Below are 26,554 nucleotides of genomic sequence, written 5' to 3'. Positions count from 1 at the left end.
CTCTCATTTCTGTACCTTTACCCCGTTCTTCTTATTTTGAACCAAATCTCAGGCATGAATCATTTCATTCATAAATATTTGATAAAGTATCGCTACAAGATAAGCATCGCTCTGTAAAAGTAACCACAGTGCTGCTGTTGTACTTATAAAATGTTAATAATTAGTTAAAACAAATACCCAACCAGTGTTTAAATTTATTTGTCTCACATATATTTCAGAAATGTTTTAACAGACTTTTTGTTTTGTTTTGTTTGGGGTTTAAATAAGCACTGAAATAAGGTCCGCACGTTGCAGTTGTTTAATTTGTTTCTTAAATGTCTTTTTAAGAACATTATATTTTGAAATAATTATAGGCTCTCAGTACATTACCAAAATAGTAGTTTCCCTGTACATTTCACCCAGTTTTCTCTATGATTCTCTCTTATATAACTGGAGAACAATGATTAGAATTATTTAACATACAATCTATTTAGATATTTGCCACAACAGCACAAAATCATACTAGTCACAATTCAAGCAGTCAGTAGCCAGATGTGGCCAAAGACTAGCATACTGAACAGGGCAGTTTTGCAAATTTGATAATATTCACTTTCAACTTTTTGAGGGAAGACTATTTTATAGATCACTGTCATCCCGTTGTTCATCGATTTGTTCGAGCGGGCACCAGTAATGTCTCTCATTGAGAGACTTATTGTTACTGTTTTTGGCATATCCAATACGCACGGGTAGCTTGCCAGGCTCTGCCGTGCGGGCTCGATACTCTCGGTAGCTTGCAGGGCTTTCCGAGAGGGGCGGAGAAATCGAACTCGGGTCGGCTGCGTGAAAGGCGAATGCCCAACCGCTGTGCTATCACTCCAGCCCGCATTTTATAGGTATATTATTTTATAATTGGAAAGTACTTATGGCTTTTATTTTAATGGGGGGGGTAATTTGCTAGCTGCTTATTGTCAATGACTTTTAATTGCATTGTGAAAATTATTTTATAATTTCTCCATGTATTAGCTGGAATACCTCTGTTAAAAATAGTTTGTGTGTTATTTGGGTACATGATATATAGCAGTTGTATTGAATATGAAGGTTAAATGTTTCTATAGTACCAGTCTTCAGAATAACCAGCTGGCTGGTCACTAGTGTTTTCTAACAGTAATAGTTTTTTGCTTGGGCTTTGTTTTTTTCCATCACATTTCTGTCATCTCTACTAGTGTCTGAGTGAAAATATAAGAATTTCTTTTTTGCTGACCTTCAACTCTTCTTACCTAGCAAAGTGCATGACATATAGTGGATACTTTTATGTGTTTTTGAGGTGAAAACACACAGTCTATGAATATGAATTTTAGCAATGAGTAACTTACTACCAAATGGCAAAAGCTTGACAAAAATGGTGCCACTTTTGTCTGTTTAGTAGAAACACCTAATTTCTCCATTACACCTATCCCTTTATGTAATTTAGAAAACTTAATTAGATTTTTTAATTTGGGGTCGAATATAACAGTATTTTTCAATGTTCTAACTTGGAAAAGACAAAATACTCTGGTATATATGTAGAAGTGCACTCACTGAGGTGTATGAGCATTTAAAATATAGTGCATTGTATTATATAATGAAATTATACTGAATTTTCATAAGAGATGTAACTTTTTTTTTCTAATTTCCAAGTCACTGGACAAACCCCCTGGGAGCCAGGAGATAAGAATCTAGTCATATTCTTCCATAAATTAAATTATGATTGCTACTTTGTTCTCAAGATGTAGATGAGGAATTTGATGAAAATAAAAATCCCTATAGTCCTTGCTAGTCAGCCTTTTGTGATCCGTACTGCCTTACCATCCCTGATTATTGGCATTGGTAGCCTGCTAAGTGGTAAAATGTTAGTGCTTGTTCTCAGACCTCTCACTCAGGACCCTCATCACCAGTAACATGTTTTGGGGAGACAATGATAGAAAGTTATGAGTAATTTATACCAGCTTGAAGTTCATCTCCACTTGGCTAATGTGCTTTCTTTTGGATATCTATCTGTTACCTCTCTTTACTTATCAGGACTTGCAGAGTGAAAAAGAAAAGACTCAAACAACTAGGCAGATGGGGCCTTGTGTCCTTGCAGGAGATATTTGAATAAGAAATATAAGAATATAAGAATAAGAATAAGTCTATTTTTTTTTCTTTTTGGGTCACACCCGGCGATGCACAGGGGTTACTCCTGGCTCATGCACTAAGGAATTAACTCCTGGTGGTGCTCAAGGGACCATATGGAATGCTGGGAATCAAACCCGGGTTGGCTGCATGGAAGCCAAATGCCCTACCCGCTATGCTATCACTCCAGCCCCAGAATAAGTCTATTCTGTAAATTAGTCCCACTGTTCCTCTTCCATTGCAAAGACATCACTAGCTCAGTTTACTTCCTGTATTTTGTGACTCTCGAGTGCTGTCATCTCTACAATTTCAAAAGTCCATTTCTTTATCCTTTCTGTGTTACTTCTGGCCACCCTACATCCTGACATCCTGCAGTGCAATCTCTACACTTCAATATATGTGAAACTCAGGTGTTGAATTAAGTTAGCTCTCATTGAAATAATCTTTAGTGGCTTCTCGGTTCCTCTGGAAAAAGACAAATATCCCCAGCACAGACACCAAGGCCCCATCTGCCTAGTTGTTCGAGTCTTTTCCTTTCTTACCCTTCCTTTGTTTTTCCTGCACATATTGCCTTTTTGTATTTTTTTCACTTTTCCATATTCAGGTGGCACTTTATACGTGCTGATCCTCTCTGTAAACCCTTTCTACTTATAGCTGCCCCTTCATAATTTTCTGGCCAATGTCAAATAATCCCTTGCATCTTGGCTTAGACACTGTACAAATTTTCCTATAAAATTGGACAAGCTCACTTTTAGGTATTTTCTGAACATAGTCTACTTGCCCTTCTCTCATTTTCTTTGGCATCGTGTATATGCATAACTATTGGATTAATGTCAACCACATTCACTAAACTGTGTACTCCAAGAAACTTTCTTTGCAGTGGTTGGAGTGGAGTGTCACGTTCTAATACCTGTACCTAATGCATGGAAGACACTAAATAGATAAACAGAGGAATTAAGGAAGGAAAGTAAAAAGGGCCAGAGTGAGGGGGGATTAATGTACCTGCAAGCCAATCTTCACTTTCTTCACTCATTCTCCTCCTCTAGTATATGAGACCAAGTACGGGGGAAAATAATAGAGTGATATTCATTCTTTTCTTGAGACTTTTCTATAATTTCCAACTATGCATAATTCTGTAGTGTACATTCACTGTTTTTACTTGTGGTGTTTCAGTATTTTCACAAGCTTCTCCTTGTGTCCTGAATAAACATCATGGTTATAAAGCTCTCTTCTTCCTCAAAGAACATATTATACCTGGTGTTGATGACAGAACAATTTAGCACACTGTTCCAATAGTTTTATCATATTTCTGCAGTGTTCCTTTTCAAGTTGTAGTAGAATGACATTTGATTAGTTTGTACTTTTCCTGTGGACAGAAAAAAACAAAGAAAATTCCTTAAAATTGGGTCTTCATGATCTTCTGATAGATAAGACGTGCCAACCATTGCAAAACTTGATCAGAATATAATATTTGACAGATTTTATCTTTGTCAACTTCTGTATTACTTTACCATGATTCCAGGCTTATAAGTAATCTTTCTCTTTACCAGTTTATTGATTCAAGTAATGTTTAGGAAGAATGTTTTGTGTCAAAATGTCACCTGTTATCATCAAATTGCTCCCCAAATATTTGGATGATCATTTTATAAAATAGTCTGCTTACTATCATTATAACTTTTAGTGCTCTTGGTTGTTGCTTTCTATTGGCAAAAAAAAAAATCCCATTAAAGGTCATAAGCTGAAGCTATAATCAAAATTTTGTTTACTTTTCAAAAAATCTGGAAGTTAACAAAGAGGGAATTTATATTTTTATTCTATATGATTTCAGCTTAAGGACATTTTTGTTGCAAAATATTACATATTTTGGACCCATTTCTAAAAGTGAAAATACAGAGTCAGTCCCAATTATTGTGATGCGAGGGCATTTGGTTTTCTTGTGGGTACCGTTCCAAAACAGTTCACACAGGTAGTTTGGGAACTGTAGTCTCCCTCCCCAAAGTAGTTTTCTTACCCAAGGAGGTAGATCTGTGTTCCCCAAACCAGCTGGGCAGCAAAAAGAAATGAAGCTGCAATGGCTTTCAAGACTAATTAATAAAATAATGCTCCACATGCAGCAAAGGATTATAAATAATTAAAGCTCAAATGTGCCTTAGCAAATATAAACTGACCAATTTTTATATCTTTTGAATACATTATCCTGGCGTTCAGAGTTCCTCATTACCTGCCTCACTAGACTGACTCGTTTTCAATTAGAGTGCATTATTCTGGTCTAGATATATTTTAAAAACTGACTTCCTTTGTTTTACTTGAGCAGTCACTAAAGTGATATTTATTACTTGTCTACTTCTGTGATTAACCTAAAGAAGAGTTTTAACGGAGCAAGATGTAGTGAGGAATTTTTATGGAGAACTGCAATAAAACATGAACCTATTTAATTCATTTCATCCTACCCCAAATGCAAATGGAGATTAGGTCTTGATTATAAGAACAATGCAAATAGTGACTTTTTGTTTGCATGTTTACTAATTAAATTGTCATTAGGTTTTCATCCTTCAGTTTAAAAAACCTTTATAATTCCTATCCCAGAGACCCTTCACAGCACCTCAAATATTCCTGAGATTTTCTGGTTAAGATTTAGATGGAAGTAATCAATACATGCATTATTAAAACAGTGGACAGAAAGCCATTATTGTCTGTATGCTGTTGACAAATGAAAAGGATTGAATAAAGTAGTTTACTTGTTCATTTGTCAGGTCATATATTATGCATGTTCGATTTCCTCAGAAGTTACCACAAAGTAAGGAAGAGGTTCAGAAATCCAATAACATCATCCTGACATCATGTTGTAGATTATACATTTATCTAAGCTAATTCTTTTATCAATGCTGACCTGCTTACTTTGGGAATATTTTCATATATTTGTTAATTTAATTTGTTTTCTCTGTTTTCTTTGTATATAAATATCAAATGTCTCTGAGTTCTACTTGTGAACATTTGGATTCAAGTCAATTCTGTGTCCAAAAATGTGTTACTGCTTGTAAACACAACAAAATGTGTTTGTGATAGAGTTAATGTATTTCAGTGTTTTCTATCTTAGCCTTTTTGAATTTCTATGTGATTTTGGTTCCTCTGCAAAGTTTACTATTAGGTATATCTACTCTCAGATGCCTACTTAGCTATGTTGGAAGAAAGAGACATTTTATGGTCTCTGTTTCACACTAACTAAATTAGCTGTTTTTGTCTAAGTTTGATGTTTTATGTAGTCATAGTAAGGACTACAGAATCAAGAAAATTTAAAAATGTTTTAGAAATGAATTTCTAGGTATTTGAGGGCATTTTCTGAAAGCTAGCTATATCATCAAAACTTGAACAGAGTCATCAAGGATTGGCTACTTTAATGTTAATGGTAAAATAAAACAAATAATTCACAAACTGACTTCTTCATCAAAGTCCTTTCTATGTCAAAATATTTTTATATTTTTGAAAAAATGTTTAATATTTCCATAGTGCCTTGTCTTTTTGAAGCATTCTTACATATATTCATTTATTCTCAAGTGATTTCCTAATTGGATTGGAGTGATAGCACAGCAGGTAGGGTGGTGTTTGCCTTGCATGTGGCCAACCCGGGTTCGATTCCTCTGTCCCTCTCAGAGAGCCCAGCAAGCTACTGAGAGTATCCTGCCCACACAGCAGACCCTGGCATATTTGATATGCCAAAAACAGTAACAACAAGTCTCACAATGGAGACATGGAGCCATTACTCTGGTGTCTGCTCGAGCAAATAGATGAGCAATGGAATGACAGTGCTACGGTGCAGTGCTACAGATTTCTTTATCTTTGTATTCTTCCATTTTTCAATGATTATTTTTAAAAAACATACTATACTCTCTATATTTCTCAACCCTCTAGATTATATTAACTCTTTTAGAAATTAGTTATTTTGTGCTAACTCTATGCCAGTGGGTGAATATATATTAGTTAACAAAATAAGACAATAACCCCACAGATCTTCAAAGTTGGTGATAAAATCATATGGTCAACCAATAAATTAATGGAAAAAATCATGTCAGGTTGGTTCTATGAAACAAACATAAAGAAAACAGTGATGAAGCAAGACTGAGAGATATACCTGTTTATAATTGAGCAAAGGCTTCTGTGAGTGAGTCATACAGCGGAGACAGTGAATGAAGTATATTGTTATAGAAAGAGCAGCAAATACAAAAGGCCAGCTATAGGAATAGGGTTGTGGAATTCAAAAAAATGTACACAGGCAACTAGAAGGTTACTGAGAAAGAGGCAAATATTATATAATGATTTGTTGTCAGAGTTTGAAGAGAGTTTTGATTCTCTGTGTGATGAGACGTTCTTTGAGCACCATCAGCAGGGATGATGGTGATCTGAATTGTGTTCTGAAGCTGACTCTTATTTTTATGGAGAATTGGGGATTGGAAAAGGAATGAAAGCTAAGAGAAAAGTGAGTGTTGAAATCATATAGGAATAAGATTATTATTACTCAGACCATGGTGAAAATTATAGCTATGTTGGCTGATTTGGGAAATATTTTACAAGTATAAATGATAGAATTTCGATGGGCTATGGAATGTGAGAGAAAGAAAAACATTAAAAGTGAGTCAGGGGCTGGAGCGATAGCACAGCGGGTAGGGCGTTTGCCTTGCACACGGCCGACCCGGGTTCAAATCCCAGCATCCCATATGGTCCCCTGAGCACAGCCAGGGGTAATTCCTGAGTGCAGAGCCAAGAGTAACCCCTGTGCATCGCCAGGTGTGACCCAAAAAGCAAAAAAAAAAAAAAGTGAGTCAGAATTCTATGGTTTGAAAAATGAGGGGATGGTCATATCATTTATGATGATAGAAAAGACTTCAAAATGATCAAGGATAGAGGCATGTATGAGGAGTAAAACATGACAACCAGTTTTGGACTATTTTGAAAAACAGAGACAACCGGCTTGATACAGAACTTATTCACTTGACACCTCAAATTGTGAGTGAGCCTCATGATAATGAATGTAAATTAATTGGTCATCGTTTCCTTATAACCCATTCAGCTGTACTATTTATTCAAAAGGAATTTTCAATATGTACTGTAGAGTTGGCCTCAATGACCTAAGACCTAATTTGCAAAATGACCATGGAAACAGATTGAATTTTTACTTGTGTTTTTTTAAATGTCAACTCAAAACATAAGAACTTTTTTTCTGTAGGAAATGACTTCCCCGGTGCTTGTTAGAAGCAGCCCAACCCTAGGTTTGAGAGTGAAACAGCTGTTAAAGATGCTGCTGTGTGGGTATTTAACCATATCTTCATAGTATGAGAGATCTACAAGCAGTCTCAATTCTAGTCAAGCCTAAAACCTTAATCTCAGGAATACTACCTTTCATTTCAAAGATTTCAAAGACAGAAATCTCAAGCAGGAGTTTATTAAACAAGTTTTCCTTAGACACACACACAATTTTTTTTCTTATTGAACATGGTTAGACTTATGAAAAAATATTCTCAGGCTATAAATATGTTGGTTCACTTTCAACTTCAGTTCACATCTATTTCATCTCATTTATAAATTAATGGTTTTGATTATATTGTTGACTCTGAAATAATGACAAGCTGGATCACATATTGCAATCCCTTATCTTAATTTTTATGCAGAAGTGCAGGGAAAATGAGATGGAACTTTTTTCATTGTGTTTAAAGAAAGTGATATCAGAAAACTAGAAACTAAGATTATAGATGTAGCTTAAGGGGTTAATGGAGTATTGCTGTTCAATAGAGGTACCAATTTTCAATTATATGAGATGAAGAATTTCTAGAGCTCTACCATGCACATTAGTTATCTGCATTTTAAATCACATTGTCCAAAATAAAATTTGAAAATAAAATACTAAAATAATTAACAGCACTGTGGTATATTCAGCAACTTTCTTCTTAGAATTAAAACAAAGTCAGAGGCATACAGACAGGGTAGAAATAACCTGGAAAGTAAAATCATATCCATAGTTAATAATAAGTAATACACACTTAAACTTTTAAAAAAACAATCGTGTTCTTAAGTGTTCTTTGTAATTTTTTTGTTTTAGAGCACATGTGGTGGTGCTCATGTCTCTGTGCTCAGGGATCACTCCTGGGAAGAATCAGAGGACTGTATGTGATGCCAGGGATCCAACCTGGGTTTGCCTTATGCAAGGCAAGTGTTTCACCCAATGAACAATCATTCCAGTCCTAAGGATATTTTTTAATTGAAAGGTGATTATGGCCTTTCCCTTTCTTTACAATCTGTCACTGTCACTGTCATCCTGTTGCTCATCGATTTGCTCCAGCGGGCACCAGTAACATCTGTCATTGAGAGACTTATTGTTACTGTTTTTTGACATATCCAACATGCACGGGTAGCTTGCCAGGCTCTCTACACCGGCTCTATACTCTCGGTAGCTTGCCGGGCTCTCCGAGAGGGGCGGAGGAATCGAACTCCGGTCGGCCACATGAAAGGCAAAGGCCCAACCGCTGTGCTGTCGCTCCAGCCTCTCTTTACAATCTACTCTTATAAATGTTCTACTGCCTCTGATCATTTATGTGTGTATATGTGTGTGTGTGTATGTGAGAGAGAGAGTATTATGGAATCTTTTCTTTTTGTCTTTTGTTCTGTTGCTACTTCAGTTTTTCTTTCTTTCATGAACACTTAGGATTCTCTTTAGAGGGCCAAACTGTGGCCCTCCAGTTATCCTCTTGGCTTATCACAGTTCTAAGTTCTTGGTTTTAAATTCGGGGGGAATTGAATGTCTCTAAGTTGGCATTTAATCAAGTATTTCTGATGTGTTTGAAATGCAATAAATTAAATGGCTCTTTAAATGAGCAAAGCCATTATGGTGACCGAATGCATTTAGCAATTTTCCTATTAAGAGTAAAACAATGTCAGAAGCATACAGGAAAGGTAGAAATAATACAGAAACTTAAATGATACCGTACAGTGGCAAAAATATTAAACACTTATCAAACCACAGATAGAACTGATGATAGCTTTTTAGAGTCTTCTTAGTGAATTTTTAAAACTAAAAATATGAATCACAATTTATGAGACAAAATCAGTATTGTATATGAATATATGCATTTCCCCAGATAGTATTCAAATAGACTTTTTAAAAAGTTATTTTGGATTTATTGAAGCCATACCCAGGGGTATTTGCAGGTGGCTGTTGGCAGTGCTCAGGGGACCATGCAGTGTCGAGATCTAATCCAGGCCTCCTGTATATAAAATATGTGATCAACAAATAGAACTACCCCTCCCACCCCAAATACACTCTTCAAAGTCAAGTATCTTGATGTTTGCTATTCTTATATTTGGTTTTAAATGACTCCAATTTTTTTTCAGAGTGTGATAAACTATTACAACATTCAGTTCTTGGTACATTAATTAGATAGTGCAAAATATATTTCCATTATTTTTATGCAGATTTTTTAAGTTTTCATCATTTTTGCAACATAAATCTATCACTTGAAAATTCCACCTTAAAAATAAATCACTGATGCAACAGTGTTTGATGCATAATAGGTGCTCAGAATTATTGGGTGAATAATGGAAGAGAGCCCTTCATATGACCATTCTAAAATGACATTCCCAGAGAGATAGTACAGAGAGTAAGGCACTTGCCTTGCATGCAGCCAACCCATGTTCAATTCCTGGCACCTCATTCCCTGCCAGGAGTGTTTCTCAGCATAGAACCTGGGATAAGCCCTAGAACAGCTGTGTGTGGCCCCCAAATGATATAAAATAGAATATTTCTACTTATCTCTGGTATCCCATATAGTCTGCTCCCAGCGCAACAGGAACGATTCCTGAGTGCAGAGCCAGGAGTAAGCCATGAGCACCTGTGGGTGTGGCAGGGGAAAGAATCCATTATTTTTCCAGATTACAATTTGCTAAATGATGGGTGATCGGCAGAGGTGGTGCTGGACTCTGGTAAAGTGTTAAGCATGACACCCCATCAGTAAAAGTGTTATAAAACAATGCCTAAAACTGGGGAGAAAATGTGACTGCTACAGAGGCAGGCTGGTGGGTGGGACGCAAACTGGGGACATTGGTGGAGGGAAGTAGATACTGGTGAGGTGGTGTTGGACCATCATAATGCCTGAAGCTCAGGCATGAATAACTTTGTCAATTATGGTTTCTCAATAAAAGAATAAGAAGTTTTCACCGGGGCGATGACTCTAAGGGCTGGAGCCTGTACTTTGCATGGGGAGTCCTCTGTTCAACCCCCGGCACCACATGGACACCCACTACTAATAGGAGTGACCCCAAAACAAGTTTAAAGACTCAAGAATGTGTATGTTTTCTCTACATTTTCCTGCTTTGATTTTGGGGCACACCTGCCTGTGCTCGGGGCTTTCTCCTGGCTTTGTGCTTAGGGATCACTCCTGGGGACATACGGGACCCTATCGGGTGCTGGGGGTTAATTTGCATTGACTGTGTACAAGGCAAGGGCGTGCCTGCTCTGCTATCTCGCAAGCTCCCTCATTTGGAAATTTATAACAGCTGCAGGTCACACAGTATAGGCAATGAAAAGCCTTATCATGTGCCAGGTCCAGACCACAGGAATCACGGGATGCCAGGAATTAAATCTCAATCAGAGGCTGGAGCGATAGCACAGCGGGTAAGGCGTTTGCCTTGCACGTGGCCGACCCGGGTTCGATTCCCAGCATCCCATATGGTCGTCTGAGCACTGCCAGGGGTGATTCCTGAGTGCCGAGTCAGGAGTAACCCCTGTGCATTGCCAGGTGTGACCCAAAAAGCAAAAAAAAAAAAAAAAAAAAAAAAAAAAAAAAAAACTCAATCAGCCATGTGCAAGGCAAATGTCCTACCTGCTGTAATAATCATTCCAGCTGTGTGTTTTGAATTTTGGGTGTTGCTCAGGGATTGCTCCTGGTAGTACTAGGGAAGATCACGGAAGAGCCTGACAAGTTCTCCGTGGCATATTCAATATGCCAAATACAGTAACAAAAACATTTCTCATTCCCCTGACCCTGAAAAGAGCCTCCAATCATTGGAAAAACGAGTAAGGAGAGGCTGCTAAAATCTCAGGGCTGGGAAGAATGGAGACATTACTGGTGCCCGCTTGAGTAAATTGACGAACAACGGGATGACTGTGACAGTGATGCAGTGATATATTTTCTCACATCAAATGAGAAACATTAAAATTCCCTTTTTCTTCTCAATTTCTTCAACCAATTTTTTCTTCTGGGGTTTTTACTCTTTTGAAATTAGTCTAAATCTTCCTAAATTCTGCAGATCCAGTCACTTAACCCTTCCCCCCTTCCATCTACTTTCTTTTCTTAATTTCAGGCAATGATGTGAAAATAAAGGTCCTTATGTCTTTGTAATGACAGAACTTCCTTTGTGTTTGCTTTAGACTCATTTTAATCTTCAGTGACTCATATTTAAGAAATGAGCTGTGCAGCTGTGGTGGTTCTAAGTCCTTGGCAACAATTCAAGGGGCAAACAAGTGGTCTCTTACAATGGATGGATGATCCTTAGCCGTGAATTATCTGTTATTCATTCTTAACAATGAAGTTGCATCATCAAAGAGTGTCTTGGACTTTTGAACTTTCATGGGACTTCAACTAACTACTTTCATATTACACAGACCTTTCTCCAATAGTTATTCCACTTTCTTGCCAGTAGATATCTACTCTCTCACAGTGTGTGCTATGGTGACCAACTATCCTGGTTTGCTTGAGATTGGCCCTCAGTATGGGAAGTTCCACATCATGAAATATTCTCCAAGTCATGGGCAAACCAGGAATCTTGGTTACCCTTACTAACCACTTCATCCTATATATATATATATATATATATTTATGAATATATATATATGAATTTTATTTCAGCCAATTTGGCCTATAATATGTGAATAGTAGAGTTTCTTGTGTGAATCAGTGCAGTACCAAACCCTCCACCAGAATGTCTGCTTACATTGTTCCAGTATACACTCGGGCCCCCCCATTCCATATCTCCCTATATTTTGGCCTTTCTAAGTCCTAATTTCTTGACTGCCCACTGTCTTTTTATGTCCATTCTCCAAAAGTTTCTTTTAATATTGCTCCACTTCATAAGTAAACTCATATTCTTATGTTATTTTAATATTAGGCTATATGATAATAGTAATTTCTCAGTGAATATTATCTCCATGAGAGAATGACTCCAAAATAGCCTTTCTTCTCTATAAACATCAGGCTTTGATGTTTATTTCCTTCTGAAAGAATGTAATCTTTCTATGTTGAGCATTTCACACCCTCTTACCCTGTGGGCATACACATTCCCCACGCATGATAAGACTTTTCCTTTCTATCTTTATTAATTTTATCTGTATCATGCATATGAGCCATTGTAAACCACACAGTTTTCTGTGAATTTCATTACACAGTGTCACCATAGTCTCCTTCCATTGCTCTGCAATGTTCCCCTAGGAGACATGATGAGAACTTATGAAAAACTTTCCCCCAAGAGCAGCATCGGACTCCATAGTTAAGGGACCAAGGTAAAGGTTTTTGCTCTTATGAAAAATAAGGCAATTGGCTGCTTCTCAATGAAGCACCTATCTAGCATACGTCTCCATGTACAAACTAGCCATGCCTCCAAAGTTGGGGCTTTCTAGTTTTAAAATGAAACTAACCAGAGAGAGATACTCCATGCTTTCTAGAAATTGTTGCTTTACCTGAGTGCTTGCTCTGGTCTATGACCATCTCAGCTGGGTCCAGGAAATTATCCACACAAATGTCTAATTTGTCTAGTCAAAAAGAAGTTCCCTGTTATGGAAAAAGACTCTTGGGATGCTGAAGCCTTTTACAGGGGACCTGAGACATCCAGGGGAGTAAAGTTTCTCAGGTTTAGGATCACTGCACCCAACAGTCACCTAATTACTCAACACAGAAACTATAGTCATAGCTGTGCCTTCCTTTCTCTGGCACTTTTTCAGTCACCAAATCCTCATCCCTCCATTTCTCAACTTTTCACTGCTCTCTCTTTTTTAAATTTTATATGGTTGCCTGAGTTATAAATCCATAATCTTTCACTGCTTTCCTACAGTTGCCTCTAAACTGGGTTCTCTGATCCATTCTAACTTTCTAAAATATATACTGTTCTTAGTTTTTGCCAGGGAGATCTACTTGAAATATACATGTCTGTGAACCTACTCAGCTTAAAACCTTTCAAAGATTCTTAACTATATATTTCATATCACCTAGGCATTATTAAAGGACATATATGGCCATATAGCTTCAAATTTAGACATAAACGTGTTATATGCTTGAGAGAAACAGTGTCCCACTCATTCTTCAGACATGTTCTTTGTTCTAGAGTCACTGGCCTACTTGCCACTGTATTATGTCCACTATCTTTGCAGATATATTTTGTTCTTTCCTAGTTTAGAATGGTTAGAGTTATTTGTGAGTACTCTCTGTTCAAAAAAATTCTTCCTAAATTTACCATATTGTACAAGTTTGTGTACTTTCCACACTGTATTGACATTCTTTCTGTATATATAAATTTCTAAACATAAGGGCTCTTTTTCTTCCAACTTTGTCTTTCTAGTCTCTAGTACAACTATTGACTCATAGGAGATCAATAAAAGAGTCAGTATTATTTTTTATAATTAGTTCTATCAGTACCAGTTCTTTCACATCAAGTCCAAATAGAGAGACTAGGCAAAATAATATTTTTTGCAGCTAAAAAGTTTGATGTATGGGACCACCTGCGCCTAAAGACTTTGATTCCAGAGACCTAACACATTCGGACATCCAGCGCAGCTTCTTATAGCAATGCATGGGGCTGTGAACTGGGCTACAACTCCGTGCTGCCCGGGGGTGGATCTTTCCTCCCCACCCCGTCTTCCTGTACGGAAAATGGCGGCGGCAGCGACATCCATATGGCAGGAGCCATCTTCTAAGACTCCTAACCCAGAGGTATACGATTTTTACACTTGGGGCTCCTAGGGAATCATGGGAAGTAGGTGTAACCCGCACACCCTCGGCCCAGATAAATTAAAAGCTGCTGAGAGTGAAACGGACCCTCTGCGCCTAAAGACTTTGATTCCAGAGACTTCTTAGAGCAATGCACTGGGACTTTGAGCTGGGCTATGCAATTTCTGGCAGAATTTTCCCTGGACTTTATACAGAAATCCAAAACCTCGTGGATGCTGCCACGTCTGCGCGACTTAACATCTATAATTGACAGCAGTGTGAAACGGCTCCTTTTTAACAGGTCTGACTTGGGGGGGGAACTCCAAATAATAACAGTGAGTTTTCGTTGAAATATTGAAGTTTATTAAAGTAGCAGCCATTTCTCTGGACTGTGAACTAAGCCATAGCCCCATGCCGGCCGAGAATAGGAAATATCCCTCTTTCCCGGCTGTTTCCCATACTATGAGGCGCGGGAAGGGGGATGAGGGGGGAAAAAAGGAAAAGGAAAAAGGAAAAAAAAGATTTATGTACTTGGAGCAGTGGGGCTACATATCTCTTCATTCTCAGCAATGGAAAACTAATTATCAAATGCTTCCTTGGTAGTAGGGCTGTCTTTCTTGGGGGGAAACTCCAACAACAATAGTGAGTTTTGTGTTGAAATATGGAACGTAATCAAGGTAAAGAGAAAATGAAGTGAAATTCACCAGTTATACAGCTGGGCGTTGGGGGGTGGGGGTTATACGGGGGTTTTTGGTGGTGGAATATGGGCACTGGTGAAGGGATGTGTATTTGAATATTGTATAACTGAGACATAAACCTGAGAACTTTGTAACTTTACACATGGTGTTTCAATAAAAATTTTTAAAAAATGTTTGGGGGCCGGAGCGATAGCACAGTGGGTAGGGTGTTTGCCTTGCACGCGGCCAACCCGGGTTCGATCTCCGGCATCCCATATGGTCCCCCAAGCACCGCCAGGAGTAATTCCTGAGTGCAAAGCCAGGAGTAACCCCTGAGCAACGCTGGGTGTGACCCAAAAAGCAAAAAAAAAAAGTTTGATGTATGACAGAATTACAGGAATGGGAAAGCATTATACCCATGCAACCATACATGCATGTGTGTGCACATTCACACACACCACACACAGATTTTAAATAATTTGTTAAAGGGAGAATCAGTCTTGAACATAAGCAGATCAAGCAACACACACCTTAACCTGTATAATTTCAAGGGTGTCAGAATAGTCCAGTACACAGAAATCACACACCCACTTACATAATCTTATTATTGTGGTTCAAATGTCTCACCTCTCTATTGAATTGTAGATTACTCTGGAAGAAAATTCCTTTTGTTAAGTATCAAACTTAGAATTTCTTTCAAATGTGAATACCATTAGGATTTTATTTATAAATGTGACATATATTAAATTTGGAGCATTTCTGTATCATAGTGGTATATGTAAAGGCTAATGGACATACCACTCACCTTTCTCACAGGAAGAAATCAGTAGAAAACATTACTAAAACAAAGATTTAATTGGAAAACAGATGCAAATAGTTAATGCTTATGTTAAGGCTCTGATTACTGGTGTTTTTACACTGATCTATTGTCATTTGTGTGGCACTTAATACTTCAATATATCCATTTATGAAATTGCAAATTCTGAGTAGTAACTGTCAGTAGTGGTTTCAAGAGTATCTTTTACCGGATTCTAGCCTCACAGGATGTGTTACAAGCATCTTAGCACTTGATTATCTATGAATTTGATTTATTTTACTCTTCTAATTTGTTCATTTTCTCCCTTCTTTTGGTCCAGAAATATCCCCAAGGCAGAAGCTGCATTTTGCATTTTCTTTTAACCCTCTATATCAAAGAACAGTATGGGCTAGAGATAAAAAAAATACAAATAGCCTGGATTCTAGCTTCTTGAACCGTGGGGGTTGTGATCCCATATGATATCACATAGCTGAAGGCAGGGATCATGTAAAATAAATTTCTTATCAATTATAATCAGTAAATGCTTACTTTGTATTTCTATTTTTATACCTATATACCGATGGCCCCGTACAAATTTCTTGGGCAAAAATAGGTTGCAAATGAAAAAAGCCCTCATCTGGATGACTTCAACCTTGTATTCTAGATCTAATACATTTTTTTAGATTCCTGTTCCCAGCATATAACTAAAACTTCTATCACATTTAAAAAGTAGAAATGGAAAATCTAACAATAATTTTGAGTTTGTTCTTAGTTTATTGTTAATACATCAGTCAGTGTAAGACCTTTTGGCAGGACTGATGGTGATAATAAATTAGATTGGTTGTGTATTTTAACTTAGCCTAAGTTCTTCCAAATGACCCTTCACACTTTCTGTTATGTTCTGTATTCATTCTTTGGGCTGTGAGTTTGTTTGCCCTGCTAGAGTTTCTGCTGTTTTTATTCTTCAACTTCACCTCGAGATATAAAAGTTGGCAGCCAGACTATATAAATAAATCATTCTTATCTTAATGAAAGGACATTAACATACACGGGCAACTCCAGCAACCTTTCCAGAATCGGTTTACAAGCAACAAGTTCTCTGCTCACCAGGAAGATCCGTAGTGCCTTTGTTATCATTTTAAGACTATCACTTTATAAACAAAGTAGATAAAAATTGACCTGGGAGTTTCATAACCAAGTTCTGAGCACCCAGGATTAATTTTTTGAAGAATGCCACAAACCAAATAAGCATTTCTTTTCATCTCATTTCACAGGCCTTCAAGAGGGAATTGAAAACGAAAGAACCTGTAATCATGAGTACTCTTGAGACAGTACGAATATTTCTGACAGAGCCACCTTTGGAAGGACTGGAGAAATTCTACCAGGAGCCCAGAGGTAATTGAATGTGGAGCTGTAATAACATATTGATAGAAGGATCAGCAGTGACAGAGCAAACCATCCATTGCTGTTGCCAGGGTCTGGATAGCTCTCATATTTTCTACGTTAAATAGAATTGATTCAAATTAAACATAGATGTCACAAAAGCATAAGGAGTCATAAACCCCCATGCGTGAATCTGTTTCACATCCCCAAATAAACATTTAAAAAGATTAGTGACTGGCTCTTGAAACATTTAGAAAATTATCAGCAAAATCGAGTATCTGCAAGGAGGAATCCCGTTGTTTTAAAGACTACAGGCTAATTTTTGATCTCAGAGCCTGGCTGAAGTAAATGAGAACTTACTGTGTGTGCATCCTAACAGTTTTCTACTTAGCTGCTTAAATGAGTCTTGGATTACATGACTGATAGAATGCAGAATGAATTCACTCAGGAAGACAGACTTTAGATGTCTGGGAATCTGTCAAAATTTATGCCAAAGTATAAAAAAGCCATTAATCAGTTGACTGGCCTCATGCTAAACTGTATTCTCATTCTTTCTTTCACTGTGACCTTTTCAGCAGTGTTTTTTTTTAAAAAAATAATGTGGCCTAAAACTTTGTCATATTACCAATTTAGAGCTGCCTCCTGAGGAGAGAGTCCAGAATGTCACAAGGATCCTACGAAAGCAGGCCGAGGAGGTCAACACTGAGTGGGAAAAATTGAACCTGCACTCTGCTGACTGGCAGAGAAAAATAGATGAGGCCCTCAAGAGACTCCAGGAACTTCAGGAGGCAACGGATGAGCTGGACCTCAAACTCCGTCAGGCAGAGATGATCAAGGGATCATGGCAGCCTGTAGGTGATCTCCTCATTGACACACTCCAAGATCACCTCGAAAAAGTCAAGGTACTATCTACTGCTTGTCTTGGGGGCCTGTTGAGAGACTCAAAAAAGGTTCTAATTTGAATTGGAGTGCAGGGTTTTCATCTTAGTTAAAAATAGGGCTCTGAAGTAACAGAAATCAATCTACCTTCGACCAATTCAAAGACTTTTCTTGTTCAGGGTTATTTTCCTTTGGGAAGCTAGTGGTCTAATCACCTGTTTTGCATAATATGAAGTGACATATTGAAAAATTCAAAGGCAAATAGTATTTTGATTTTGCGATTAGAAAATGAATGTGTTTGTTTTAAAGTGAATTGGTATATAAGTGTATGTGTGTGTGTGATATGATGTGTGTTTTCATAATGTTAAGTAACAATGTAAGGAAACATACAATGAATCAAGAGCCAGGAGACTAAATGTTGAGCTTTTTCTCAATTAAATCATTTGACTTGGGTGAGCTCTGGTACTTTCTAATGAGGGTGTTAATGTTGCATGTTTTCTAGAAGGCAATGCATATAATATGATTTTGAGTTTTAACCCCTTACAGATATGAAGTGATATCATTAAAGTTTCTGGAGAACAAAGTTAAGTTCTCTTGTGGTACAAAGATTATAAACATTTTTATAAAGAACGAATATATATTTAGGAATGTCATTTTGAAAATCAGTAACTTGAAATACATTTTGTTCCTCTAATATCAAAACCAACCAAAGCCTAGCCCACCATATTTAAGATCAAATTGCCCCCACCCTTGGCAAGTTTGACAGCACCTCATCCTCAAGATACTTCTGTGTTTGCTCTCATGACATATTTCTATCCATTTTCTTTATCCTTTATTCTCCTAGATTCTGAATTTCTACCCACACTTCAAATGTCTGGGAGCTGAAGTTTCTAGCCTGAGCTCAGTTTTCTTTTTGACTGTCCAGAGGTCCCACTTAGAATTGGTATGGACAGGGACAAGTAAAAAAAAATCTAGTCTGGCTCTCCTTTCTGATCTAACCCAGATGGCATTAAGAATCAAAATGCGGGGCTGGAGCAATAGCACAGCAGGTAGGGTGTTTGCCTTGCACGTGGCCAACCCGGGTTCAATTCCCAGCATCCCATATGGCCATATGGTCCTCTGAGCACCTCCAGGGGTAATTTCCTGAGTACAAAGCCAGGAGTAAATGCTGTGCATTGCCAGGTGTGACCCAAAAACCAAAATAATTAAATAAATTAATAAAAAGAATCAAAATGAAGAGTGGGAAGATATTAGTGCTAGGAAACGTTCACTGTTGGAGGGGTAGGTGTTTGACCACTGTGTGACTGAAACCTAATCATGAACAGCATTGTAAGGCTCTATCTCACAGTGCTTCAATTAAAAAATCTATTAAAATTAAAAAATTAAAAATAAATGAGAGGCTAGGGAGATAGTATAACAAGTAAGGTGCTTGTGTTGCATGCCACTCTGGCTTCAGCTCAGGCTTCAATCCTGAGCATGCCAATTATCCCCCAAGCATCACCAGGCATGATTCCTGGGTCTAGAGGCAGGAGTAAGCCCTGGGTACTGCTGGGCAAAGCCCAAAGAAACAAAAAAGAATCAAAATGTGGGGCTAGAGAATTAGTACAGCAAGTAAGGCATTTGCGTTGCATGCAGCAAACCCAGCTTTGATCCCCTGCACCAGTTATGGTTTCCTGAGCACTACCAAATGATCCCTCAGAACAGAATCAGAGTAAGTTCTGAGTATAGAGGGTGTGGGGAACAAAACACTAAAATGTAACCATTTTGCAACCAAGTTTTCATCTTGGACTATTCTGCTGTGTATTCCACTTTGGTCCTTTCTCCTATAGCCTATTCTGTCTGCCGTTATTTCTGTTTCCTATTTTAGTTAACTTGCCATATAATAATATGTTACTCTGCCCTTTTTTGTGGGGGTGGGGGGGTGAGTGGGCCACAACTGGTAGTACTCGGACTCCCTGCTTTGTGCTCTCAGGTCACCCCTAGGGGTGTTCAGGAAACCTAGTGGTACTCAGGATCCAAAATAGGTCTCATGTAAGCAGAGTATGAGCTCAGCTTATTAAACGCATATTGCTCCAATTTAATTTGCCTTTTTATAAAATTGCCATGCAGCATTATGAGTTTCAGGTGTTCATTATGATGTTTTGATATTTGTATTGAGAAGTGATGACCCCCAAATGTCTCACTTCTCACTGATTTATATGCTGTTGGGTGTGGGGGAGCCTCCCTTGCCATCTGGAGGAGCCCAAGGTCCATAATCCCAGTGATATTCCGACTGGCAGTGCTCAAACCTGGTGATGTGAAAGACCACCAGGGCTATGCCCATTGATGCTGGGGAGTGGCCCTGTGTTGCTAGTATAATTGGCTCCTCCCCTACTACTCTCTCCAGTCCCTAACTTGCTCTTTATATATAAGAATGCCTCTTGTATGTTTTTCTCATTTACGCCGATGCTGTTTTTGACCCCATCATCTTTTACTTGGATTGTTATACTATCCGTGTTTAAAGTCCATTTGCTGCATGGTGCTCTTGGCATAAAATAAATGCTACGTTTTCAATATTTGGTTAATGAATCCGTGACTGAACCATTTCTTTACTGCTCTTTTGGTTTTTATCCATTCTCTTCCAAATCCAAGCCAAACATTTTTTTGAAGAATGCTCAAGGAATGCAGTCCAATGAGCAAAATGTGTCTGTGGTCCTTCATTGCCCTGGCTTAACCTCCAGACTGCCACTACCATCTCCAGGCCATTTAGTTAACTCTGGCCACTTCATTCCTTTAGTCAAAAAAGCCATCTTTTTCAATAATTTTGTACGCTTGAACATTTTTCTTCTATTGTCCTCGATCACCCACCTTCACTGCATGATAAACTTCCACTTAGCACCTCAAAGTTCAGCTCACAAGTTTATGTCTTTGTAATTTTCCATGAAAATTCCCCAACTCCCACCAAGCAGAGCAAACTTCTCTCAATTCAGTTCTTCTATAGATCACCAAGCATAGTCACATTATCATTATCCAATTTCATCTATATGATAGCAAGTCACAAGTCACTTTGGGTTTCTTTCCCCATCGAAAATTACATTCCTAAAAGCAATGGTCGTGCTTTGAATTTCCCGTTCCCAGTACAGTGCTAGCAACACACAAGGAATTTGATTCCACTCTTCTCTGAGCAATTGTTTGTAAGTTACTATTTAATGCTTTCTATATGGAGCCGAGGAGACTAGGATGAGAGCTTCAAGGGATAAAGCACAGACCCCCAGTTCTAGGTCCCGTGTTGGCATGCCCCGACCCAATACCACTGGCCCTGGTGACCCCCAGGACTGAAAGCCAGAGCTGTACCATGTTTCCAGCCTAAGCACTAACCTGCCAGGCCCACATCACCAAGTGACAATTATGATAAGTGGACCTTGAGTCCCCAAGTACTGCTGCCCCCCCAAAACAAAATGGACTAAGTAGAGATGCTCTTTTTCTCCATGAAGCATCTAATTTTGAATGGCATGGCTCTTTAATATCACAGAAAAATATTTAAAATTTGATTCTATAACTTCTAATCTTTTTACCACAATAGTCTATAACCCCATGTTTAACTCTGAATACAACAGTTAACAGCGAAAATTACATAGCCTTTGTACAGTATTAAAATGGTACCTTTTCTAAATATAGAGGAACTGATTTTTTTTTTACAAATGTTACCCCAATGGCAAGTTTTGGAACAGATTCCAAATGTACAAATTAGGTAATAAATTAAGTGGCTAAATAGATGGATTTTAGAGCACTAGGAGTTTTCACCTTATTTATCATAGGAGCATTTGTCAGATACTGAGTTCAGAAGGGAAAGTTAGGCAGCATGATTTAATAATAAAACTATTAAAAACCACAACAGCTCAAATATCCGCTGACCTTTATCCAATGGATGAGTTTTGCTTTTTTCCTTACACTCCACCTTTTCTGTTGTTGATCGTAAGACCAAGTTTATTTCCTATATCCAAATTGGTAAGACTCTCATTCTGAGGCAATTAAAACGTATACTAAGTACTTCTCTCACAACAAACTTATATATACCAACACTTGTGTTTTTTTTTCTCCTAACAACATAATAAGTTATAGTACTTATCTGAATATTCATGTATTGGTGATTACGACTGATTATTTTGGTTTCTAAAGCAATATTGTGAGAATATTGAATGCACATTTTAAAGTTCGGAGTTATGTGAATTTATATGTGTGTACATGTGTGTGTATGTGTGGTTTTCCCTTCTGTCATTTATTTTTATTTTGTAGTGGGAGTAAAATTTAGAAATTTCTTTGTTGTCTCTCAATGACACCAAGTTTGGTGGTATTTATTTCCAAGTAGTGAATTTTATTAACTAAAACTTAACATTTTAAAAGAAATACAAAATTACTTAAAATCACTAGTTTCAATTTGCTACTCCACAATTTAAACCCTTGGAATACCCATGTCGTAGAAAACTCCAAACTGGTAGTTAGGCTTTTAGCCAGAAGAACACTTTACACACCTATTTCAATTCATTTTCCCCACTACTAGTGATTTTACCATAATATCCACCTCTATTCTTATATTTACTAAAGTAGCTGTTATTCAAGTAACTTTAGAATATGAGATTTTTGTAGTATTTGGAATTATATTATTTTATTAGCCGGTGTGGCTTTTTGGGTTTGGAGAGTAAAGTTGAGAACAAAGAGTTCTGGAATACTATGGAAATGCTCTTTATTGCTAGAAATTATTTTCTCTTTTTTATTTTGTCTTTTTTTTTGGCCAAACCCAGTAGTGCGCAGGACTGACTCTGACTCTGAACTCAGAGATCACTCCAAGTGGGCATCAGGGGATTATAGGTGGTGCTGAGGACTGAACCCTAGTTGGTCGAGTGGAAGACAAAGTTTCTTTTTTCTTTTTTTATTGAATCACTGTGAGATTGTTACAGGCTTTCATGTTTGAGTTGCAATCACACGATGATCAAACACCCATCCCTCCACCACTGCACATTCCCACCACCAACATCCCTGGTATGCCCCTCCTTCCCACCCTCCCCCTGCCTCCATGGCAGACAATATTCCCCATACTCTCTCTACTTTTGGGCATTATGGTTTGCAATACAGATAATGAGAGGTTATCATGTTTGCTCCTTTATCTACTTTCGGCACACATCTCCCATTCCGACTGATTCCTCCATCATTTTCTTAGTGATCCCTTCTCTATTCCAGCTGTCTTTTCCCCTCCACTCATGACGCAGGCTTCCAACTATGGAGCAATCTTCCCTGGCCCTTGACAAAATTTCTTTAGGACAATGTAGCACTGAAGCACTGTCGTCCCATTGTTCACCAATTTGCTCGACTGTCACCAGTAACGTCTCCATTGTGAGACCTGTTGTTACTGTTTTTGGCATATAGAATACACCACGTGTAGCTTGCTAGGCTCTGCCGAGCAGGCGGGATACTCTCGGTAGCTTTCTGGGCTCTCGAAGAGGGACGGAAAAATCAAATCTAGATTGGCCTAGTGCAAGGCAAATGCCCTACCTGCTGTGCTATGGCTCCAATCCTTAGGATAATGTACACAGAGAAAACCGAGAGAAAGTAAAATGACATTAATATTAACTGAATAAGAGAATTTAAACTTTGCACAAATTCCATAGGCATAACCACTAGAGTAAAATTTACATTTTAAATACATCTTCACTTTGAAAATCCTTGATTTATACTAATCTAATATTTTAAGGACAGAATCATGATTTCTTACTTCAATGGAAATATCCTGTTTGCTAATCTGACTACACAGAATTCCACTTCCTTTGTAGCAATGGAGAATAAAAGTAACTCTTTGGAGTAGACATACTGTATAGAGGTAACAGAACTTGCCTTACATTCAGCCAACCCTGATTTCATCTCCGGCACTGAATATGGTCCCCCAAGCATCTCCAGGAATGATTCCTGAGCACAGAGTCTGAGTACTGCCAGGTGCAGCCCAATGTCCTCCCCCCTAAAAAAAGCAGGAGAAAAAAAATAATTCTTTTCATTGCTAGTCACTCTGCAAACATAGATCCATAAAAAGAGTGCATACAGTTTTTAATAACTGATAATACTAGTATAACCTAATATCTACATACAACATTTTGTAGTTAAGAAAAACTTCTTTGAGAAAAGAATTTGGAATTGTTTTTCCAAGGTTTTGTTGCTATTGTTGATGTATTAATGTGCTGTGGTTTCTTTACATATTTAGTGGCATGTCATTATTGACCCAGGAATATTATGCTGCCTTTATTTGCCTAAAGAAATAAGGATTTTTCACATGACATAATAAAACTCAGACTGCAATCTTGGAATAATCAAATTTATCACATCTCCACTTGTGGTAGTGAAATGGATTTTGCGTTTTCTCATCAAACATTTAACCTACATATCTTAATTTGAAATGTTAGGCGATCAAACCAGGGTCGTCAGCTGCATGCAAGCCAAGTGCCTTAACTCTTGTATTCTATCTCAGAATTTTATAATGAAACATTTTGATTTTATTTGACTATTTGGAATTAAGATAATAATTAAGGTGTGACTCAGCAGTAGAGCTCATGCCTTGTATTCATGAGACCTGGGTTTAATCCCCAGTATCACGAAAATATATAATTGAAAGTAGTATGTGTGGTATACCAGAGACTAGGATAAATCCCCCAGACCATCCTGATTCAGCAATCAGATCTACAATCTTAAGAAGAAAACTGGTAAATGTCCCTATACATTAAGATCTACCATCCCATCTTTAAGCGGTTTGGTTTATCTTAGAAACTTGCCCAAGAAATGCTGTCTCATATTTCGACATTGAGCAAACCAAGTATGTTTCCACTTGACAGATAATGTAAAATATGATGGAACATTAGTATGTCATCCTCAAATTGACAAGTAGAAAACTTGCAGCCATGTTCACAAAACCCTGTTTTCCCTTACTGCATTTCTCTTTTTAAGTCTGGTTCTAATGTTTCATTATTCTTTAATTAATTTTTGCCTGTATTTGTAGCTATTAAATCAACATTTAATCCTCAGAAACATTATGGAAAAAATTATAAACTTTTCTTACAGAGATAGAGAATGCTCTGTTAGACAGACCCATCCCAAATAGAAAACCCTACAAATGATTTAAAATATGCCTATGCTCCTCACTTCAAATAAAGGAATGATAGCGCCATAATGAATGAGTTGTACCTACATAGTCAGAAGAGGAGTTTAACAGCACTTTGTTATTAACTGCAAATTACTTGCTCTCTGAAGACTTTAATTATTGTTGATTTTACACAAATGTTATGTATATTAAGTAAGCCTTTGATCAAGAAGAAAATACAACCAGAAAAGATATAATCCTTTATAAATCTACTTTAAATATTCAACTAATGCCTGTCACATGGGGTATCCAGGTTCTTGAATGTTCAAACCACGCTGTTGTAATGCTACAGAGCAAAGAGTTTGTCCTTTCACATCTGACAACACACCATAAGAAAGCATATTATAGTAAGGTATCAATTGTACATTTTTAAGGTATTGTATTTTTCAATAGAATAGCCATGGTTGATTTAAGCCATCTTATGAACTAAACTTGCAGTTGGTCAAATCCTTAAAATCCCTTTAGATGTATTTATTTTTTGTCCAATGTAAATTTAATGGGAAGTTAATGCTGCCAGGACAGCTTTTTACTTAGTTCTTATATATTCTCTAACATTGCCTGTGTTCTTTATAGAGCTTAAAAAAAGCAAATGTCTTAGGACAGCAGTGTCAAATCACATTCCCTCCCCACGGCATCTGATTTTATATAGCACTGTGTGTGTTTTAAAAGCCCCTACCTCGACTTAGGCAAATAGAACCTTCGTTTACCATGCTATTCCCATCCTGCCTTTGAAACTTCTGAAAAGGCAGTAAGAAGTAATTGTTTCAGACATCTGCTTAGCATACTTTGAAGTGCATATAAGTTCTTTTTCAGTTTCATTTGAACCCCAGCTGTCTTCACCGAAGTCTATAATCAATCTGAATTAAGTTGTCCTACTTCTCCTAATAAGTCTCTTATTAAGTTCTGCATCAGCCTCTTAGGGAGACTTAAAAGCTAATTCATGTAGAATTGCCATTTTCTACTAATTCATTTGTCAGCTCTCCAAATTCCAACGAAAACAATTGCAAAGACTATTAATTTGGCTCTTCATAAACAACTTATGTAAGTGTAGTATACATTGGAACCAAGCAAACGTTTTAAAACAGTGGGTGGGAGGAAATGACTTGATGACATTTAACACGATTTCTTTTTGACTGTTTCAAGATGCTTTCCACATTCAATGCATAAAATCATTTATTTTATAAAAGAAACATCCTTCTTTTGATTTCATAAATAAGATAATTACTGGGTGAACTTTGCTTAAAGATAGGAAGAATCCTTACAATAGTTGGGATAAAGAACATGTTCTTTTTATTGTTGGACTTACTTTAATTTGGACATCTTTGTAGTCCTTTGATGAACTGTGATAAAAGCAGGAACTAGAATTGGTTACTATTGTTACTGCATTAAATCAGAGTTGTACAGCTTCTCTTCTGGTCATAGGATATTTAGAACATGATAATCAAAATGTTCAGCTAATGAGTTCATCTGACATTGTTCTACTTCGAAGTATTTAATTAGACAATAAAAATTTCTCCAAAGAATATTATCCTTCTTACTATTTCAAAACAACCATATCAGAAAGTGA

The 26,554-nt window shown here is 37.4% G+C and overlaps 1 protein-coding gene across 1 annotated transcript in view; it reads left to right on the top strand.

Moving 5' to 3' along the window:
* Positions 1-26,554, top strand: part of DMD (dystrophin) — a 2,715,231-nt gene that overhangs the window by 2,315,399 nt on the left and 373,278 nt on the right. The window contains exons 59-60 of the mRNA XM_055122927.1: positions 16,841-16,961; positions 17,583-17,851. Coding sequence (XP_054978902.1) covers positions 16,841-16,961; positions 17,583-17,851 — 390 coding nt within the window. The remainder of the gene's footprint in view (positions 1-16,840; positions 16,962-17,582; positions 17,852-26,554) is intronic.

This window comes from Sorex araneus, chromosome X (assembly GCF_027595985.1).
Source record: "Sorex araneus isolate mSorAra2 chromosome X, mSorAra2.pri, whole genome shotgun sequence".
Classification (NCBI taxonomy): domain Eukaryota; kingdom Metazoa; phylum Chordata; class Mammalia; order Eulipotyphla; family Soricidae; genus Sorex; species Sorex araneus.
Note: the sequence above shows the minus strand (reverse complement) of the source record. Positions and strands in the feature narration are given on the sequence as shown.